Source organism: Rhynchophorus ferrugineus, unplaced genomic scaffold, assembly GCF_030347505.1.
Source record: "Rhynchophorus ferrugineus isolate W39M unplaced genomic scaffold, kcgeb_rfMv2 rfM8, whole genome shotgun sequence".
Taxonomy (NCBI): domain Eukaryota; kingdom Metazoa; phylum Arthropoda; class Insecta; order Coleoptera; family Curculionidae; genus Rhynchophorus; species Rhynchophorus ferrugineus.
In genome coordinates, this window is record NW_027472587.1 from 20,802,207 (window position 1) to 20,821,410 (window position 19,204).

General features: G+C 36.7%; 6 protein-coding genes across 11 annotated transcripts in view; 3 read left to right on the forward strand and 3 right to left on the reverse strand.

Moving 5' to 3' along the window:
• Window positions 1–168: 168 nt before the first annotated feature.
• Window positions 169–2,258, reverse strand: Mettl3 (Methyltransferase like 3). Its single transcript, XM_076412948.1, has 6 exons — window positions 1,549–2,258; window positions 1,371–1,494; window positions 1,163–1,288; window positions 907–1,107; window positions 444–852; window positions 169–388 (listed from the first exon to the last, which is right to left on the reverse strand). Exons 1-6 carry the CDS (start codon window positions 2,149–2,151, stop codon window positions 205–207), a joined length of 1,647 nt encoding a protein of 548 aa, XP_076269063.1. The 5' UTR covers window positions 2,152–2,258; the 3' UTR covers window positions 169–204.
• A 204-nt stretch (window positions 2,259–2,462) lies between these two features.
• LOC143201732 (uncharacterized) lies at window positions 2,463–4,432 on the forward strand. Its single transcript, XM_076412969.1, has 5 exons — window positions 2,463–2,709; window positions 2,759–3,049; window positions 3,115–3,383; window positions 3,443–3,613; window positions 4,093–4,432. The coding sequence occupies exons 1-5, from the start codon at window positions 2,554–2,556 to the stop codon at window positions 4,319–4,321; spliced, it is 1,116 nt and encodes a 371-aa protein (XP_076269084.1). The 5' UTR covers window positions 2,463–2,553; the 3' UTR covers window positions 4,322–4,432.
• A 456-nt stretch (window positions 4,433–4,888) lies between these two features.
• Window positions 4,889–7,503, reverse strand: Spec2 (CDC42 small effector protein Spec2). 3 transcript variants are annotated; one of them, XM_076413017.1, is made up of 4 exons: window positions 7,362–7,503; window positions 6,767–6,852; window positions 6,576–6,711; window positions 4,889–6,514 (listed from the first exon to the last, which is right to left on the reverse strand). In XM_076413017.1, the coding sequence occupies exons 2-4, from the start codon at window positions 6,850–6,852 to the stop codon at window positions 6,494–6,496; spliced, it is 243 nt and encodes an 80-aa protein (XP_076269132.1). In that variant the 5' UTR covers window positions 7,362–7,503; the 3' UTR covers window positions 4,889–6,493. The 3 variants fall into 3 exon arrangements, with proteins under 3 accessions (XP_076269132.1, XP_076269130.1, XP_076269133.1); XM_076413015.1 differs by having other exon boundaries at window positions 7,258–7,492; XM_076413018.1 differs by lacking the exon at window positions 7,362–7,503 and adding an exon at window positions 6,931–7,263.
• Window positions 7,504–8,174: 671 nt separating this feature from the next.
• On the forward strand, window positions 8,175–9,556 carry Cox4 (cytochrome c oxidase subunit IV). Of its 3 annotated transcripts, none has more exons than XM_076412992.1 (4): window positions 8,175–8,313; window positions 8,653–8,896; window positions 8,950–9,142; window positions 9,199–9,556. In XM_076412992.1, the coding sequence occupies exons 2-4, from the start codon at window positions 8,663–8,665 to the stop codon at window positions 9,333–9,335; spliced, it is 564 nt and encodes a 187-aa protein (XP_076269107.1). In that variant the 5' UTR covers window positions 8,175–8,313; window positions 8,653–8,662; the 3' UTR covers window positions 9,336–9,556. The 3 variants fall into 3 exon arrangements, with proteins under 3 accessions (XP_076269107.1, XP_076269106.1, XP_076269108.1); XM_076412991.1 differs by having other exon boundaries at window positions 8,269–8,359; XM_076412993.1 differs by lacking the exon at window positions 8,175–8,313 and adding an exon at window positions 8,370–8,495.
• A 259-nt stretch (window positions 9,557–9,815) lies between these two features.
• Window positions 9,816–10,572, forward strand: Vps25 (Vacuolar protein sorting 25). Its single transcript, XM_076412998.1, has 2 exons — window positions 9,816–10,156; window positions 10,207–10,572. The coding sequence occupies exons 1-2, from the start codon at window positions 9,878–9,880 to the stop codon at window positions 10,459–10,461; spliced, it is 534 nt and encodes a 177-aa protein (XP_076269113.1). The 5' UTR covers window positions 9,816–9,877; the 3' UTR covers window positions 10,462–10,572.
• Window positions 10,573–10,844: 272 nt separating this feature from the next.
• Window positions 10,845–19,204, reverse strand: part of eya (eya transcriptional coactivator and phosphatase 2) — a 111,031-nt gene continuing 102,671 nt past the window's right edge. For both annotated transcript variants that reach the window (XM_076412939.1, XM_076412937.1), the window contains exons 3-11: window positions 16,039–16,232; window positions 15,073–15,253; window positions 14,413–14,686; window positions 14,183–14,348; window positions 12,372–12,628; window positions 12,222–12,311; window positions 11,946–12,163; window positions 11,605–11,849; window positions 10,845–11,546 (exon numbers count right to left, since the gene is read on the reverse strand). In XM_076412939.1, coding sequence (XP_076269054.1) covers window positions 11,365–11,546; window positions 11,605–11,849; window positions 11,946–12,163; window positions 12,222–12,311; window positions 12,372–12,628; window positions 14,183–14,348; window positions 14,413–14,686; window positions 15,073–15,239 — 1,599 coding nt within the window. In that variant the 5' untranslated portion in view covers window positions 15,240–15,253; window positions 16,039–16,232 and the 3' untranslated portion in view covers window positions 10,845–11,364. The remainder of the gene's footprint in view (window positions 11,547–11,604; window positions 11,850–11,945; window positions 12,164–12,221; window positions 12,312–12,371; window positions 12,629–14,182; window positions 14,349–14,412; window positions 14,687–15,072; window positions 15,254–16,038; window positions 16,233–19,204) is intronic.

Here is a 19,204-nt window from a genome sequence, read left to right on the forward strand (position 1 = left end):
GTTTATTAACAAGTAACAACATACATATTCAACAATTCATTAATTTTTTTGTTGCAGTGTCCTTAGCTCTTTGTAAAGTATTATATTCGATTAAGTAATCTGGCGAGATAACGCTTACTGCATCTATATACCCAATATTGTGACAAAGGAGAATTAAAGAAAAGAAAATGCATAAAAGATTTTATTATCACAATGGTATCGACCTTAATGGGTATTTTCAGGGGGCGGTGCCATGCAGTTGCCGGTGGGATAACGTTTTTTGAAATTCTCAATAAGTTCGGGATCAATTAATCTGATTCCATCCACTTGGTTCCCAAGTGTTATCCAATTGGGCTGAATATTGTGCGGCCTACCAAACAGTTCGATTTTTCTGGTGCCTGGTGATAATCTGGGAGCATTTTTAACAGTTAATAATAAGTTTTAATATGTTCATTATATATTACCTTTCAATCATCCCATAAATCTCGTCAGGTTTGTGACTTGTGGCTCTAACTTCTGCTACAATGACGTCGGAGTCAAGACCCCTGTTCAAGTCGATGGGATTACCTTTCATACCGACCAGACAATGTTCTTTACCATGGTTTAACCAGTGACCAGTCCTGCCTGTACGTATGATCCTTTGCAATTGATTTGTTTTTACCCATATGATCTCGTCAACTCTCTCATATCCCCAGAGATTCAAGCACTCCCTCCCCAGTTCCATTGCTCTTCCAGTTACCCACAGGAAGATTAGACCTTCGTCTTGGAGCTGGGGTATGCCCAGCTGTCTCATTTCATCGTCTGACATTGTTCCATATGGTAGTTCCATGTGAATATCCCATGGAGGATCTGCCATTATAACAGCAAATTTGCCTGTGGATTTAAGCGTTTGGTTGAGGAGAAAACTACATAATATTGGAGTTTAACCTAGTACAGTCATGTCCAGATATCTCAAATCACACTGAACCCACTGTGGAGGGTACAAAGTGGTACTTTCCACCCGTCCTACTATGGGCTTATTGGGAAGAGCTATTTGGTTATCAGTATTTTGTCCTGCTCTGTCTACTTCATAGTGAACATATTTACAGGTATCCATATGAAAACATGTGTTTAGAAAGGAGCAATCACCTAAAAATGCCTCTATGTACCTTCAAAGTATCGTTGAATCGAAAATTACACCAACCTAAAGACTCATCAGTGTGTTTTTGTATAATTTTCTTAAAGTGCAACTTTTTACAATCGGTGATGCCATTTTTCTCACAATCCAATTTTGTACCATGCGGACAAAATTCCATCAATAATTTCCCACCTAAAACCATTGATCAATATAGGTAAAATGCTATAAAATACATACTTCTATATTCTCAAATACTAAAATTATATTACCTTACCTTGTGATTTAAACCTTTCTGTTAAAGACCTCTCTTTCGCAGTTGGTTTGCTCAGAAGGTCCATTATTTCTTCACCAATCTTTTTTGTTTCCTTTTCTTTAGTTGATGGCATAGAAAGCAATGACTAAAAATATATTATAAAAGTCTCAAAAAAAAAGTAAATAGTCTTGGTATTTACTAAAATATCAGTGTTGGGTTCCTTTTTTTCTTTCTTTCTTTTATCTTCTTCAGGCTCATCACTATTTACAGCTGCTTCTTTTCTTTTCCTTTTAAACGAGTCTTTAGATGATGCCGCTTTGGACTCGTCGAAAAACTCTGCTATCATAGCATTGACTTTCGTCACTTCCACGGAAGTAACATCCAAAGCTAATACACCATCTTTAACAGAATCCTTCACGATAATCAGTTTCTGCATTGAAAATTTTTGCAACAAATTGCAAACTTGTTTATGTAGAGCTTCTGTGCTCGAATTTGCCCTAACGCGAAGGGCCAAGTCCGTCGAAGAAGCAGGTAAAGGTAAAGTCACTTCGGCCAGTTCCTTTAGTAGCCTTTGTTCCAACTCTGGGTCGATTTTAACCAAATCCTCCGCTTCGTTGGTTTTCTCACCTTTCGGTTTCACGTCATCTTTGTTCGAGCTAAACGAATCGGACTTTAGTGTGCGAGAGGTCACTAGGCTGGAACCCAAAATATCTTCTCTTTCTTTTTTACGCTTCTCCAGACGTTCACGGAACGTATTTCGTTTTCTTTGTACTTTTTGGATATCTTCCCAGGCGTCCGACATGGTTAAAATTAATTGGTATTCATTAATTGTAATTAATTAATGGGAATTAAAATTAATTCCTTCCCATTATCTAAATTATTTACAAACTTTCCTTTACATAACCTTACTATTAAATTTGTCATTTTCTTCTTAATAATTATTGAGCTTTACAAAAATAAAAAAAATATCATAAATATTAGTGTGTGTGTCGGGCACAATTGTCATATTTCAATATTTCGAAAAATCGTAACAAATACTGGAAATATAATTGTTTCCATTATTAAAACAAAACAAACAAAACTTATTAAAACTAGAAGAAGAATTAGCCTATCATACCGTAATTCCTATTATATATATTAAAGAAGAAGAAAAGAAGAATTAGTGTGACATTAAAACTGACTTACTCAGTTTCAAAACAAAACAATGCAAAATATCGGGTTAAAAGATTATTATTTAACAATGAACATCAACAATATATGTAGGATTTGTTTAGAAAAAAGTAACAAATTAACTCCAATATTTGATCCCATCAAACCTCCCCATTTTTCAATATTAATAATGGCTTGCGCTTCTGTACAAGTAAGTACAGTGTTCCAGTTTGTGGATTTAATATCTAGCGATATTTTAGGTGCACGAAGGCGATGGGTTGCCACCTTATATTTGTCAACGCTGCATGTCACGGCTTAATATAGCATATCAGTTTAAAAAGCAATGTGAAGTGTCTGATACGAAATTGAGGCAGTGCTTCGAGAATTACAATCTACCGAATGCACCGGACTTTTCGGGTTTCATTGAAATAAAAAAAAATGTTGATTATCAGTCAGTGAATGGCGTAAATGAGGGCAGTCAAGCTGAAAACAAGCAGGCTTGTATACCAGTGGAAGAGACAAATATACAAATTGTTCCTATCAGAGAAGAGGTAAGGACTGAACACATGTGAAAACTGTGTCAAACCGAAACACGAAGAATTTTCTTCCTCCACAGGAGAAACCCATCCAGACTGCCGCAAATCAGGAAAATGATATTGGGGAAAGTGATGTTTCAAACATTGATTTTAATAACAAACAAGAGCAAGATGGTATTGCATTGTCTGAATCAGCAGATAGTGGTACAGAGGTGAAGGGTAGGAAAGCAGTGAAAGTGCATCAGTGTGATACTTGTGGAAAGATATTTAAGGCAAAACCTAGTTTAGTGCATCATATTCGGATTCATACTGGCGAGAGGCCTTACGTTTGTCATCTATGCCCTAAAAAGTAGGTTTTATCATTGAGTGCTGTGAAGGTGGTTAATGCAATGAACGTTTTGTGTTTAGATTTGTTAATGGTGGTCATTTGCATACCCACATGAGGATTCACACTGGTGAGAAAAATCATGTTTGCCCCTCTTGCAATAAGGCTTTTGGTACCGCCCAGCAATTGACGAAACACACTATTGCCATACATACTTCAGAAAGGCCATATGGATGTACGTATTGTTTAAAAAGGTAGGAGGAATTTAGTTTTTTAGCATATAATATAGGCATGATGATCAATTTGAAAAAATACAGTTCTATATTCTTTGGAGTTTCCTAAGGAATAAGGATTTTTAGGAAGAGGCTTTTCTCTATCCTCAAATTTAACTTCTAAGTAATTAAACCATAAACATCACGAGCCAAAGCATCAGAATCAATTATTTTGCTTGTTGATTAAGAAATATTTCGAATAGTTTTATTTGTGAACGTTATGAAGGAAGATTACAGTTGTTTGCCTTGATATATCCCTGTTCCATTGTTAGTTTTTCTTAGAGGAACTTGAAAATTAGATAACCGAACCACAAAACGCTAGTATTTTGCTTGTCGGTTGTTGTATTGTATAGTTTTATTTCATCAATTACGTCCTAAATATGAAAAAAATCTAAATCCATCGATCTTATTTGGTTAGATTGGTAGGCAATTTTTGTAATCGTTGATTACTGTCGTCTCAGGTTTGCTAGTTCGAGCAATCTGAATACCCACATCAAGATCCACACTGGCGAGAAGAATTTTCACTGCGAGTATTGTGGAAAGACGTTTTCCACCAAGGGTCAGCTCCAACAGCACATGCTGGTGCATACGGGCGAGAAAGCCTTTCTCTGCGAATACTGCAACAAGAGGTTTTCGCAAAAAGCGCACTTGATAAGGCACCTGAAGACGCACGCGAGCACCATCGAATAAAACCACGGAGAATTTCAGTAGTAGAGGTGAAAAAGACTGACCCTAATTTAAGATGTAAATTCTGTTTTTATTTATAAGTAAATATAAAATAGGTATTTTCTATTATAGGTATATCAGTGTTTTTTTTATTTTTAAAAAATACCTAGCTAGTTGAAAAAATCGGAAACTTGCGTCACATATTTGAAAGAAAAAGTTGAAAGCTTTTTTTGCGTCACTGGGTCTCTTAGATCAGAAGTCCTGAACATTTTACCTCCCGATAACTAGAAAACAGGTCGATGACATTTCGGACTTCTGGAAGCTGTGTTGAATTCTAAATATCTTACGAATTACAAAATATAAAAAATTAGATTAAGCCGATTAGTCAAGAAACCAAATTATTTTAAATCAAGATAACCATGGTAGATGTTATCAGTCCAGAATTTCGCTAGAATAATAATAAAATAATATCAATAAAACGAAAAAAGATTATAATATACGTTGGGGAATGTATATTTCGCGTTATAATTCGAAAATGATCTAAAGGGATAAGACGCGGGAAGGAGGGAGGTGCTACAATGCAAATCAACGTTCTGGTTTGTATAATTCTTTTACTTCTAAGTACAATTTGTAGGGTATAAAAACAGTTTTGCTACTACAGATCAGCAGAGTCGCTGAAGTCACTCGTAAAAATGACACGCCAATGAACCTGAGTCGGGATAATAACATATAGTAATATTGTTCTAGACGGTGCCGCGCTTCCTTCGGACACCGCGCTGAAGTACAGCAGCCGTAAAAAACTAATTCTCTACACAGGTTTAACAATTTTCCTAGTTTCTGACAGCCACCGAGGGATTCGCCCCACGACTGGCGCTGCTCGGCAATCATAGGCCCTCGGTGGACGGGGCCATTCGCTACGGTAGTGTCACTTGATTTGGTTTAAATGATTCCGTTTTTTTTATAGCAAGCAGTATTACTCTATTTTAAAATTCGTACAAAAAGATGATATGTATAAAGGTAGTGTTTCCTTTAAATAGGGAATATTTTATGAAAACGTTTTGTGAATATAGGAAAATGTATCAAACACTGCCTCTTTTATTGTTTAAATCACCTGACACTACACGAAAAACAAGGGTAAAAATTACACCACGCCCATCGAAAGCCGATGATTTCCGATCGTAGCCCAGCACTAGGCGAACGTCATAGGACGAATGACTGAAGGCTGCACGTGCTCTATTTATATATGAAAGAGTGCAAAAATATATATATGTGCGCGTCTCCGCCCTACCGCTACAAGGGGATCATTTTTGGAATAGTTCAAGATATAAAATAATAATAATATTAATAAGAAATATTCAACAAAACCATTAAAAAATATAAAAAAGAAACTGGAAGCACATGACATGCACCTTAATCATTAGAACTAATCGTACGTATTTCATACTTTACAAAATAAATAAACATTAGTAATAATTTTTTTGGTATTCGAATAGCAACAGGTTAATATAAATAACTGACGTGATATTGTTCGTGTTTTTTTTGTCATCCTCCTATCCTCCTCTCTCCCTGCCCCATCAATCACTAGCTACCCACAGTGATTCATCCAAAACAAAATATCTTACAAACTATTACTGTCCTTGCCGATTAATAATCCTCTGCGATTAATAATAATAATAACAACTATACGAAAACCGAATCATTCTATAAAACTCAAGTAGGTTCTGAAAATAAAAAAAAACTTAAAGCACATACAGGGACTAAGAGAAACCTAACGCTATTTACAAATTAATGAGTAATAGGACAATAGGAATCTGTATAATAATGAATAACATAGGTATATACAAGAATACGGAGCAGTTTTTGTCATGCATACTCTTAACTCGCCGAATAACAAACAGTCTTCTTATCTCGTCAATGAATGCTGTTAATATAATAATAATAATAATAAAGAAACACAATCGGCCACCGCTAACTATGATTAAAAGGACTGGAAAATACGCATGACCAAAACTAGTTACAATAAAGACTTACGATTAACTTTCTTTGATATATATATATACGTAATACCGTTGTGCGGAACGAATGAGAGGAAAATACAAACTACGACTGTGTTTGTGCTGTGGGGCCACCCTCCTTCGTAATCGTTACACATTTTTGTCTATCTTCAACTGTTCTAATAGATTGTGTATATCGATATTATTGGCACCATTGGGATTCCTGAAAACGACGCGAGATTATCAGTGAGGTCATATCAGCTGGCTGATTCAAGAGCACTCACTTTGATCGTTGGATCGTAACCCCCTTTACTCCTCATCTGGTTCTGTAAAGCAGTCACTTGATCACCAGGCATCTCCATGTCGTGGCTGCCTATATGGCCTGTGTGTACGAAATTTGTTGGGTTTCCAATCATCGACCTGCGAGGGGACACGGTCAAATACAACGAAATAACTCGTAGCACTGTACACTAACCTGTCGATTCTCCGCCTTCTCTTCTGAGGCTGCGCCACACAACAACTAAACCAAGACACCCAGAGATCGTTGACAGTGGCAGCCATCTGAAAAAATAAAAATAAACAAATCTCGGTGAAAATGCAGGTGGAGAGCTTGAAAATGTTTGGAAAAACTGCCGTCACCTTGAGAGCCGCACGGAAAATAACAAGAAACACTTTTCTGGTCTAAAAATAACTGGCTTCACTCTCTTTTTTATTCGGATCGGCTTGTGCAACGTAAATTTTCACAATTTTTACACTGATTTAATGCAGATTAAGCGGCCAGCGAGATGCGGACGGAAACCGTTCGAAATTTGCGACCACAAAAATGTTACTTGGGGTTTTTTGGTCGTTTTCAACGTCGTTGTTACAAAAAAATCGCCGTGGCCCTCGCTTACTTAAAGGCTATCGTTCAATTAAGTATTCAACGAGCTATTCTTGAGCGATTATGCTGATAAAATAAATAATTACAATTCTGTATTTGTCAAGTTCCTTGATAAGGAGACACATCCATAAATAATCTTGCACCACAAACCCCCAGCCATAGAACGTTAAAATAATCTTGCTCGAATTACCTTTATTGCATCAACTAAATATAACAGCGGAATTTAGGATTCAGACATAAAAAATCGTTAATCATAGGAACTAATACCGAAAATAACTTGTAAAGATAGACACAACATAAAACACAACCTCTTAAAACGTCAAAAAAAAACCAAGGCCATCAACGTCATTCAGTTAATAGAAACAAATATAGATTATCAATTCGCAAAAATTGATCTTGTTTAAATTTGACATCACAATGTTAAATTACAAATAAAGTAAATAAATGCAGAACAAAAATTAAACAAACCATTTACAGTAACATCAAAACTATTGGCTAATGTTGGATGATGAGTCATATAATCGATTTTTATCGATTATAGCGATATATATAATATATCGATTATAAAAACAAAGATATTTTGACTAGGATTCATTATGTCAATTATAACTTACATTCGTGTATGAAGCAACGACGTATTTTATTTTTAAAAGAAAATTATTATATTTATAACATTATATACATACATTTTAACACAAAATCCTTAAATAATACAGTCTCTAAAATTTTCTCTGGTCGAAAACAAATATTATTCAAAAAAAACAATAAAAACGTGTATGTCATGTTAACAAGATTAAAATGATTGATCAAAATCGTAATACATTCTCATAACAATCATTAGTAATATATAAATGATATTGCCCGTTGCAAAACTCTCAATTAATACAGTTGTAAATCCTTATTCAAAACAATTTCTCGATTATGCTCGGCATTATTGTAGGTCTCACCATTGTTGCCACGTTGTTAATTTATTTCTTTAGTTCCAATTTAATTTTTAGGAACTAGATAATACTGAGACAAAGCGGAATTAAATATTGGAAATTCATTTCATTCAAACGGCATGTTTCTAATTTCATATATATTTAGTAAACACCGGCAACGTTGCCTATCCTTAGAAAGTCGCCATTTTGAGTGTTTCAGAGGTAGGTTGATTTTTCTGCAGGGATATCTGTTAAAGTTTTGTGTCAGGTGATTAAAATTGCTCTTGGCTCTGCTTTTATTTATTGTTTTTTTCAAGCTCCTTTTTTATAGCAATTAAAAGGCGTTTAATGAATTTTTGACTTAAAAGTGTTATTTCACAAAATTGTGTTATCTAACATTTAAAGTACGGGATATTGATGTGATTGAAGTTCGCCTTATATAATAATTGTATTTTAATATAACGCATTTCAATATTAATGTATTGTCTTCTCTTACAGAGAGTGTTATATAACCCTATACCTAACCTTGTTTTGGCACTATAATCGTAATTTTATCTGCAGGTTTGTCATCATGGCTAACACTTTGTTAGCACTTAGCGCTCGTCAACTCCTCAGGAATGTCGCTGCAAAACAAACAGTACAGAGCGCGTCTATGAGCGCTAACGTGGCAGGTTCTTTTGCCAGAAGACTGATCGGCAAAAGAGAAATCGTAGGTTTCGGTTTCAACGGCGAACCATCCTACGTCGACCGCAATGACTTCCCATTCCCCGCTATCAGATGGAAGGAACCTAACGCCGACATTTTGGTGAGTGCTGCTATATTACAAACTTCAGTTCCTTCACTGTCTTGTTGTTTTAGGCCTTGCGTGAAAAGGAAAAGGGCGACTGGTCAAAACTCTCTGTCGAAGAGAAGAAAGCTCTGTACCGGGCTTCCTTCAGACAAACCTTCGCCGAATTCCAAGCACCAACCGGTGAATGGAAATACATTGTAGGTACCGGGTTACTCATCCTTTCCCTAGGATTTTGGTCTTACTTTGGCTTGAAGGCTTTCGGTAAAACACTACCTTCTGAATTGAATCAGACAGTTTCATGCTGGCTTCTTTTTCAGTATATTCACCATTACCTGACTCATTCAAGAAGGAGAACAGAGAAGCCCAATTGGCGCGTATGCTAGACCTGCAAGTTAACCCTATCGAAGGTATTTCCTCGAAATGGGATTATGAAAAGAATGAATGGAAGAAATAGACCAATTCTTAGCGCTAAACAATATTTCCATGGTGAGGTATGTGTATATGGACAACGTTACATATATCACCATAATACCATAGTTGCCAGGTTATAATAAATAACTTTTTATTTTGTTAAATGTTTATTTATTTGTGACGGACCCTGGGGGCAGTTCAACGCACCTACAATGTTATATGAGTATTAATTTCAGAAATAAATGTTGAACAATACCAATATAATCCTTTTTGTTATTTGAAAATCCTGTTTTTTGAAAAGGATTGACGTTAAGGTCTTTACATAAATTCATATAGTTTGTATTATCAAAACTATTTTCTGCAATTCAATTTGAATTGGTCGACAGTGATAGTAACATTATTAGGCAGGTTTATCATTAATACCCCGTACATTAATTTTGGGCGTCATCGATATCCGGAGAATGCAGTTATCAAACCTTTCTTCCATGATTGCATATAAAATGACGACTTTGGTTTGTTGACAATTCATCACAGTGACAGCAACGATTTTTTTTAGGTTAAATTAATAATATTTCTTCAAGAATAATGGGTGATGTAGAGATTGATTGGCCTTGGCAGTATAATTTCCCACCGTTTTTCACGCTTCAACCCAATCCTGAAACTAGAGCGAAGCAAGTTCAGGCCTGGAAAAGCTTAATTTTAGAATACTGTAGGAAAGGCAGGCTTTATCTTGTTGATGTAAGGGAATCTAGCCACATACCTCTTTTTAACAACAGTAATATCAACCGAAAACTGGAAGAAAGCGTTATTATTTCTATTTTGTCCGAGCTCCAAAAGACTGGTCATGCTGCCCCTGTTGATAAGGTAAGGGAAATATTTTTTGTTCAATTATATAAAACTAGGAGGAATTTTAGGCAAAGCATAGATGGGAGATTTATTGGCACACACTGGATGAATGGGCTAGTATGATATATGGCTATATCTCATCACGGGGCTTTAATAACTCGGTTCTTACTTTATACGAGCTGTCTCAAGGAGAGGACGTACAGACTGAAGAATTCTACACTATCCCTCAGGAGGTTCTCATCAAAGCTCTGCAGGTCTTGGAGAAAGATCGAAAATGCGAATTAATATTGTCCGATGAGGATCAGGGGGTCAAATTTTTCTAATTTTAACTAATCATTTTGTGCAGAGGCTTTAATAGAATGTTATAAGTGAAGTACTGTTATATACAATAATTTTAATATAAGATTAATATATATTGTTTTTAAACAATGAAACATGTTTTATTCATAGAAAATCTAAAATATCCTTACAATAGTGGTTTTGTTATATTGTGCTTATTATTGAAGTATACAAGATGTTGCCAGTTGCTTTGTCTTAATTTCCTGATGAATTATTAAAAGATTTGAATAAAACTCGTAATGTTAAAATAATCAGTTTTCGTATTTGCCTAATACTTGTTTAGTTCTTAATTTTAGAAAAACCTAGAGCTCTTAAATCTAAGATATTTGATTAATATCAATAGGACATTGGAAAAAAAAACCTGAGGTACTATTATATACAATAATTTTATTGTTAAGTTTAATATACATTTTTATTTTTAATAATAAAACATCCTTTTCGTTCATAGAAAAATTAAAATATAATTACAATAAAAAAAATTATTGTTTTGGTACATTGCCATTTTTCTTATATTTTATCGAGTGGTGTGTATGGGAAGAGGGAGTGTGTGTCATAATGTCCCAACTAAGTTCGTTCAAAAGCTGCTTGTGTGGATGAAGCTGTGTGCATCTCAAAAGGACATAAATAAAAAATATACAATTTTTGTTGGCACAAGTAAAACTCTCTCTATGTATATATTACACAAAAGTTACAGTTTTCCCGCGGTACCTTTGGTGGGGTACACTGACGATTCTTTTCACCGAAAAGACCTTGACACTTTTTATACACAAAATTATCGACGTAACATTCGAAATATCTTCGTTCACTGTGACTTAACAGGTAGATAATTCTATACAGAAAATTGTACACATTTTTACACTGGGACGTAACCAATACGAAGGAACACATCATAAAAAGTCCATATCCAGGGCGTTGTACAGGGCCGCGATTTCACTGTGACTGGTTATCCGCCAAAAGGGGAAGTTCAGAGTCTTCGCCGCGGCTTCCTCGTCTTGCCCGTCACCTATCACTACATAGGTGCATTTTTTACCGAATCTTGTGACTATTCTCTCAAAACAACTACCCTTTCCTGAAACACACAAACACTGTTAGTAAATGAATCCAGTCGAAAATTCGTTCATACGAACCTATTTTGGTGGCGGAGTATATGTTGTCAATAGGGAAAACATTGCCCAAACCAAACAGGAGTACTTTGGCAAGAGCCGGAATAAGTTGAGTGGTCGTGACCAAGACATTCACGCAGTTACTCCGGGAATTTATAAGTGTAAGGCATTTATTTGCCAGGGTCAGCCAGTTGTCTGTTACAGCCTCAATCTCCTGTCTTAATTGCAACCACTGTTCACGTTTGTTTGAACCAAGTAAACCACCGACACTAAAAAAAACAACATACTTTATGTAACTAACAATCAAATCGACTATCAAACGTTCAGTAATTAACTGTTTCTCACTATTAAATATTTAGACCTACCTGTTTCTGTAATTATTATAGGTATCCTTAATTTTCCTATATCGGAAGGCTAACTTTCGGGTCCAGTCCACTCCGCCTCTCACACCAGCCGCCAGACATAAATTACCACTCCCCGCAGCCGAAGCTGCATGGAAACCGTCCGTGCTGAAGTTATAATTGCTCAAGTCTTGTCCGTTATCGTCCGAAGACACGTCATCAATATGAACTTGGTCGCACTCCTAAAACCACATCATATTATAACCTAAACCCTCAAAATACCTCGCACAGAACACTTACCTCGATGTCATTGAAGAAAAAATGTGTATCCGCTAAGTTAAACACCATCTCTTCCATTTTAAAACCCAATTGTACAACATTTTGAGCATCCTGAAAAACACCACTTGAAAAATAAGGACACCCACAAGCAAAATTTCTCGATTTTCTCACCTTATGATATTTTGTCGCGTAACTGCCAGTCAATAAACTGTGAAAAATGATAATGGTCTCGTCCAGATCCCAAATAAACACCCTGTTCGTGGTGGATTCGGGGGTGGCGGGCGAAACCGTGTTCGTTCGACGTCCGCGACCTCTCGACCGCGTTTCGCTGCCCAAACTGCTCGAGGACTCCCTGGATCTTCGCGCATTGTCCGCCTTTAGGGGCGAGGTCGAGCCGTCAGCTAACCCCAACCCATTCACGGGACTTTCTGCAAAGAAAAAATAATGATTCGTACTAGAGCGTAGGATTTAGTTCACCGTTTCGGTCGCTGTCCGATTCGGAGCCGCTCGTGTCGCTGTAAGGACATAGCATTTCTCAAATCACAACATAATAAACACAAACAGGCTAAAAAAGTGAGGTTGCGAGAGATTCTAAGTTGTCAAATTCTTCTTTCAATCCGGGCATGAATGCGCCACCGAATTAAAAAGAAGAAAACAAAATGAAATTAAAAAATCCTTACGATGGCAGAAAAGCCTATCAAAAGCCTTGTTAAAACGCGCGTACGTGTTTATAATGTAGAAGTTTTGTGCAGACCCATACGAAATCGTAAACCATCGAGATTAAATGTATCGAATTACTGTTTTGCTGCGGTCGGCATATCCGTGCCAATCCGAAATGTTTATGAACAAAATCAGCGTCTTGTTCGAGGGGTTGTACAGAGTGTTAGCGATTACTGAGAAATTAATTATGTGATAATATGATCAGTTATTTATTTATAATTTTTAAGGAAAAAGATATTATATAGTCTTCGAAACTGTCGCAACTTTTTTTTTGTTATTTAACGCGAAAATCGACCTTAGCATCACGTTAATGTCACATAAAAAATCAGGAATTCAAGTAGCTTCATATTTTACGTCGTTAACAAATACGATTGTTAGATTATTTGACGTAGTTTCTATAGTATTTTGCGTATATTTTATGCCAATATCAATAAAATGAACTACATCCCGCCTCAAATTGATGGCATTCCATGAAGTATGGACGGACAGTGTTGCCAGAGTAGTAAATGAGTTGTTATAAAGTAATAAAAGAGTGGTATTTTCAGAAATAATTAAAATAATGAATGCCACACCTGAAAAAGGCGTAATATTGATGGAATCCCGAGATCTAAATAACATTTAAAGTAAATCCTTCCCATCACATCAATGGCACTCTTGAGGAATTCAATCGAAAAAAGCTTATAACTTTTAATATTATAGAATTAAAGAACATTATAGTTTAAACTTATGTTGAAGTGTTTTATATACATTTTGAATCAATAAGTCGTAATAATAGATATACCATATTGATTATAAGGACCGTAATAATTTTATGACATTCATAATCGGACTTACGTGTAATATACGTTATATCTTCTTTTTCTTATGTCTACATTAGTTCTTTTACATGTTTTAAAATAATTCAAATAAGCCTCGGTAAAAAAGACTCCGATTGTATGGATTATTGAGTCATGAAATATAGATTAATCTGAACACTACAAGGACAACGTTGCCAGATTTCTATAAATAGTAAAATGTTCAGTATTTTATAATAAATTGTAATAATCAGGGAAAAAAGTAACTTAACAAATTTAAACATTTCTCTTTCGGATCTAAACTAAAAAAAGTTTATCTAATCTAAATAATATCGTTTCTTCTTTTTCTTAGTAGGTAGATTGCTTTCTTCCTATTGTGACACATTTCTTAAATAATTTATACAACTATTTGATGATTATACAAACATGATTATGCCCGGAATAGGAGGAATAAAAAGTCTAACTCACCTGACAAAGAGGTCGCTGCTAACTGATACGTTGACGTGCCTATACTACCGCTTGAACTCGGCGAACTGACATAAGGGGAATAGGATTGAGCTGCATAATACGTCCCGGCATATTGACTAGCTTGTGAGTCTACATACGAGGAACTGTACGGTCCATATTCCACGCCCTGGAAGCATCAGAAACAAGAACAGTCGAAGAACACCCCTCGAAACTTCGCATAGTGACAGTACCTGAGTGAAACTCTGCGCGAAACCGCTAGCGCCACCTGTGGGAGTCCCGTAGGTGCCGTACGGTGAATACTGTCCTGCCTGGGCGCTGGCAGCACCAAAGGCGCTCGCAGGAGACCCGTAAGGGGCTGCTATGTAACCGGAGCCCTTGCAGGAGGCACGCGAGGGTCCCAACGGCGAGTAGGGATACGAAGAGGTGCTGTAGAAGGGACTGGTCGATGAGGGGCTCATGTAGGTGGCGGCAGCTGTACCCGATGAGCTGTAGGCTTGATGCATACTGAAAAATCATTATATATTTTACCTTATATTTATTTTAAGGGTTTTTTGATATATTTTCGATTTTTTTTATGAAAATTCTGTAAAATATTGTTGTAAATTATACTCTAACTTATTATGTGAAGCAATTCTTAACCGTTATGTAAACTTGAAAAAAACATTAACAAAAACATCTCTCCAAACGAATATAAGCTTTCTTTTGAGAGACCCTGTATATTCGACAACAATACAAAAAATTAGGTTATGTTCTTACAGTTCTTCCTACAAAATCGAAAATAACACATGAGGCTTGATCAAGTATCGAAAACGTTCTAATAAATCTAACTTTTTACTGTCTAACTTATAAAATCAATCTCAAAGCTTACTAGATGTGTTCGTAGAATTTACCTGTTGTAATACTGATGAGCTTGGGCGTAAGCTTGAGGATAGTCTTTGTCGTAGACGGCCGTGCCGATATCAGCGGGTGACGCCCCGTAGAAAGGGGTTACGGAGTCCTGATGGGCGGCCGTCAGGGCCGCCGCGACGTCCGTATCCGTCAATCCGGGCGATTTCATCTCACTTTTTACACCTAGAAGGAGGCCGAACATTAACGTTATATTGCCTCGAGAAAGAATAAAAACAGTACGGATTAAAAAAGCAACAGTTGTCTTGAACGTTTCGAAAAGGTTCATTTAAGTTTCCTATCGATCACAGTTTTTGGCTCGAGAAAATACGAATAATTTTATCCAACAAAAAAATAAATTATCAATATTAAAATGATGGTTTTGAACTAACAACCAGGAAAATATTAAAGGAACTTCCAAGAAATGTACCAATCAGGATCATCAATCTAATAAATGCTTCATTCACACTATAAGCAATCGTTGAGGAAAAGTATCTTACTCCGGACCATCAATTTGGTTTCAGGAAAAAATATTCGATGATTGATCGGGTTCACAGAATCACCAAAGTCATAGAAAAATCACTAGAAGAAAATAAAGTTAATAATATTCAGCAGTGTCATTTCTGATGCTCTATAGTACATTCGTAACGATTTGCATAAGGACCTGAGGGTAGGAACTGTGGATTACGTTATTAAGGACATGAAGTTAAAAATAGTAATATAAAGTGATAGTAAGCCCAAAGTGTTTATCGTAGAATAAGTAATTTTAAACCGTAGCGAATTAGGATAAAAACAAACAGATTATTAGTGTTAAATTATTAGATTGCCATAATACATAATAATCATATCATCGATTTTAACATAATTCCTACGGATTGTTACTCTATTGTCACCTTCCAGAAACATCAAGACAACATCGACGAACGTTTCCCGAGGCCCGAGAAAACGGTATCGATCGAAGGGAAAGTTACCTTGAGCGTCCAATAACGGCCATCCTGCCGCCGCTGCCGCAGCGAAGTTCGCCAAACAGGCAGGGCCCGCGGACAGCGAATCGTTGGGGGCGGCACTACCCCCGCCGCCGTTCACGTGGGCCGCGGTGGGCGGCGACCCGCACGAACTGGACGTATGGCCGCTCTGCGGCGAGATGGCGCCACCTTCGGTCAATCTGTAACAATAAAACGGGTCCTGATTACAGGAGTCTAGTTCCGGAGAATCCCCGCATGCGCACAAGGATTTGAATTTGCAACGTTGCCGGTTGTTGAAAATTATACGTACATTTGAAGAATATAATATAAACAGAATAAATTATCTTGAATTCATAAATTAATTTAATATATCCGCGGAAACTTTCACATTTTTACATTTTTCATGTCCCATAATACAAAATAGATTATTCGTATACTTGAAGTGTATAATATATATTCTGGAATTCACAAATTAACCTAAATTCTCATTTGAAACTAAAGTTCAAATTATTTTCTCATGTCACTTCAGTCTGATAACCAGCTTGTAAAGCAAAACTTTAATCATCGGAGACAATTTACTTTTTCTGCAGATGAGAGTGTTAAGCACTGTGGCGACACCGTAGCCTTTGCGTCAGCGTCACAACGATCAACCGTATTGAGCATTCTCAACGAGACGTGATTGGAGAGATAATAGTTAGGTGTCGTTTGTTTTGGTTGATGAGAAATGTGAACAGAATAGCAAATGCCAAAAATGAAACATTTTTTATTGCAACATCTAAATATAACACAGCTTATATGGATGACGTACAATTATATAATTAGACTAAATATTTGGCAAAAAAAAAGATTTAAAAAGACATTTCAAAATAAATAGTCTTCAACAAACAAATGTATTGTACTCTGTATTTGGTCGAGTTACGTTTAACATAATATAAAATGTTCATATATTCACTAGTTTATTAAACTTTGTATATTTAAAAGTATACGTTTTTTTTCCCGCTAGTAATATTGTCAGTCGCGTCCTATGGTGGCGAATGAACGCTAAACTTGTTCACTGGTAACACATGGGAGATACACTTCTAATTCTTCCTTCCTTAACCTCTCGGCGAGTCGATCTCATTTCGGTTAGCGCAATTTTCCTAATAGTTATCGCCCAAGAACGACGGGAGCGCCTGGAGATTCTCATCCCGCGGGAATATCGGGGCACGCCACTGAGCGAGGGAGCGTTTAATTAAGTGAAAAGTTTCGAGGCGATATATCTGTCAAGTCTGGAGGCTCATAATCGACTTCCTATAACCGGTGCGGCAACGTTGCCGAGTTTACGATAATTTCCCGAGAACGAGGACTGAAACTACGTGTTGTGACTGAGAATTCGTCGAATATCCAAAATATAAATTAGCGAGACAAATAAAAATAGTTTAAATAGCACTAGTTTTTCGATATTTCTCAGGCCTTCGACAAGGTGTGGCACACTGGACTGCCTGTTAAACTGAAAAAGCTTTTGCCCCATACGCACTTTTAACTGCTGAAATCATACCTCATAGACAGACATTTTATTGCCAAACAAGGTGACGAATACACTGACCCAATATATTCGGTTATTGGATAACAAGGTTTTGCTGAACAAGTCAATACTTAGGCTCATTTGGTCCTATGACCGAACTGTGGGGTACTACTAGCAAATCTAAAAACATAGATATCCTCGAGAGGTTCCAGAATAAAGTGTTGCGAGCCATCGTCAATGCCCCATATTACGTGCCCAACAAACCCATAACGAGTGATTCCGAGTGTTAGTGCGAAGTACTCTAAAGACTATTAGTGCATCCCAATGCACTCGCCAAACGCGCCATGTTGAAGCCTCGGTATGTATCATCTTGCCGAAGTGTGACTAAAGCATTTTCGGAGAGCGTTGAATGAAAAAATGGGCGGCTGAAGGGTCATCGAATTCTGTGCGAAGCTTGCGGCAATCATAAACTAACTACAACAGACTAAATCGTCATGGGAAATGGTTATCGTATCAAAGTCATCGAACTTCAACACGAAATACCTTTATGGGAGTTAAACGACTGAAATACTGAGAAATTTCGGTCACTTTTGCGAAATCCACGATGAAAATGCTTAAACTGACTCTACCCATGGAAAATCTATATGAGAACACTTTATTTTATTAAAAAACCCCTCGAAACAAAAATGTTTCAGGGATTCCAGATCGAACCGGTGGAGATCCGGCAACGCGGCATCGTTTTGCCCAACATCTGACGGCCAAATGTTTTTGGGACGCTTTTTGCGCCTACCAAGACGACACTTGTTCTTTTCCCATGCATCAGTTCGATTTCCTCGAACGCCGATAGACGAACGCCTACTGTCGGTTCTGACATATCCTATCCTCTCCCGGGTTCCGTCGCCGATATAGGAAGACAAAGTACACCGGAGACCTGTCAATGCGATAAATCAAGACGACCGACATCTGTGGAATTCGATTGGTAACGATCAGGTTGTTTAACATTAAAATTATGGATTACTTCTTCACTCGCGCACCGAGCCCGACATGAAAACGAAAAAATAACACATGCTACTCGGAATAATGGACATTATTATCACCTAAAACCTCTTTCCCTCTCGTCTAGGACTTTTTATTTCTCGGTTTTTTTTCTAGTCTATTTTTAGATCACTCACTAGAACTGGTAACAAGTGTCGCCACAGCTCGGTGCTCCATAAAAAAGACATTATGTCTTCAGACCAGTGCAAATGGATCTAATTATTTGTCGAGTTTTTTTTTCGACATGACAAGCAGTGGCGTAGTCGCGACTGCGGAAGAAGAAATGCTAACCTAAGATAATCCGACATTTATATTCAAAGAATGGATTAAATAAGTAAATGATGATGAAGAATGACAGTTGTTCTTCAGTACCGGCGGAGAAACATTTATCTTCCAACAGATTACGATACCTAAACCGAAACAGAATCTAACTTGAGGATTAGCATTACCAAATCCGATATAACCATCATATGATAATTTTACTCTCAGATCGACAAGTATATTGATTAAGTATTGGTATAATTTCAAAAAATCCGTATACTTACACACTAATGACCGTCAAAATAATAGTGTGACAATTTTGTAGTATTATATATAATTATAAATAATTTGTACTATCGACATTGTTTCAAT

What these genes read in the sequence shown, in the direction of transcription:
- Mettl3 (XM_076412948.1), bottom strand. Translation starts at nt 2,151, where the DNA reads ATGTCGGACGCCTGGGAAGATATCCAAAAAGTACAAAGAAAACGAAAT. An exon ending in AGAAAGGTTTAAATCACAAG is followed by an intron (nt 1,289 to 1,370) that starts GTAAGGTAATAT and finishes CAATGGTTTTAG; the next exon opens with GTGGGAAATTATTGATGGAA. An exon ending in TCTGGACATGACTGTACTAG is followed by an intron (nt 853 to 906) that starts GTTAAACTCCAA and finishes TTAAATCCACAG; the next exon opens with GCAAATTTGCTGTTATAATG.
- LOC143201732 (XM_076412969.1), top strand. Translation starts at nt 2,554, where the DNA reads ATGCAAAATATCGGGTTAAAAGATTATTATTTAACAATGAACATCAAC. An exon ending in TTGTTCCTATCAGAGAAGAG is followed by an intron (nt 3,050 to 3,114) that starts GTAAGGACTGAA and finishes CTTCCTCCACAG; the next exon opens with GAGAAACCCATCCAGACTGC. An exon ending in TGTACGTATTGTTTAAAAAG is followed by an intron (nt 3,614 to 4,092) that starts GTAGGAGGAATT and finishes CTGTCGTCTCAG; the next exon opens with GTTTGCTAGTTCGAGCAATC.
- Spec2 (XM_076413015.1), bottom strand. Translation starts at nt 7,296, where the DNA reads ATGTGTCTCCTTATCAAGGAACTTGACAAATACAGAATT. An exon ending in AGAAGGCGGAGAATCGACAG is followed by an intron (nt 6,712 to 6,766) that starts GTTAGTGTACAG and finishes GTCCCCTCGCAG; the next exon opens with GTCGATGATTGGAAACCCAA. An exon ending in GTTACGATCCAACGATCAAA is followed by an intron (nt 6,515 to 6,575) that starts GTGAGTGCTCTT and finishes CGTCGTTTTCAG; the next exon opens with GAATCCCAATGGTGCCAATA.
- Cox4 (XM_076412992.1), top strand. Translation starts at nt 8,663, where the DNA reads ATGGCTAACACTTTGTTAGCACTTAGCGCTCGTCAACTCCTCAGGAAT. An exon ending in AACCTAACGCCGACATTTTG is followed by an intron (nt 8,897 to 8,949) that starts GTGAGTGCTGCT and finishes TTGTTGTTTTAG; the next exon opens with GCCTTGCGTGAAAAGGAAAA. An exon ending in CTTTGGCTTGAAGGCTTTCG is followed by an intron (nt 9,143 to 9,198) that starts GTAAAACACTAC and finishes CTTCTTTTTCAG; the next exon opens with TATATTCACCATTACCTGAC.
- Vps25 (XM_076412998.1), top strand. Translation starts at nt 9,878, where the DNA reads ATGGGTGATGTAGAGATTGATTGGCCTTGGCAGTATAATTTCCCACCG. An exon ending in ATGCTGCCCCTGTTGATAAG is followed by an intron (nt 10,157 to 10,206) that starts GTAAGGGAAATA and finishes GAGGAATTTTAG; the next exon opens with GCAAAGCATAGATGGGAGAT.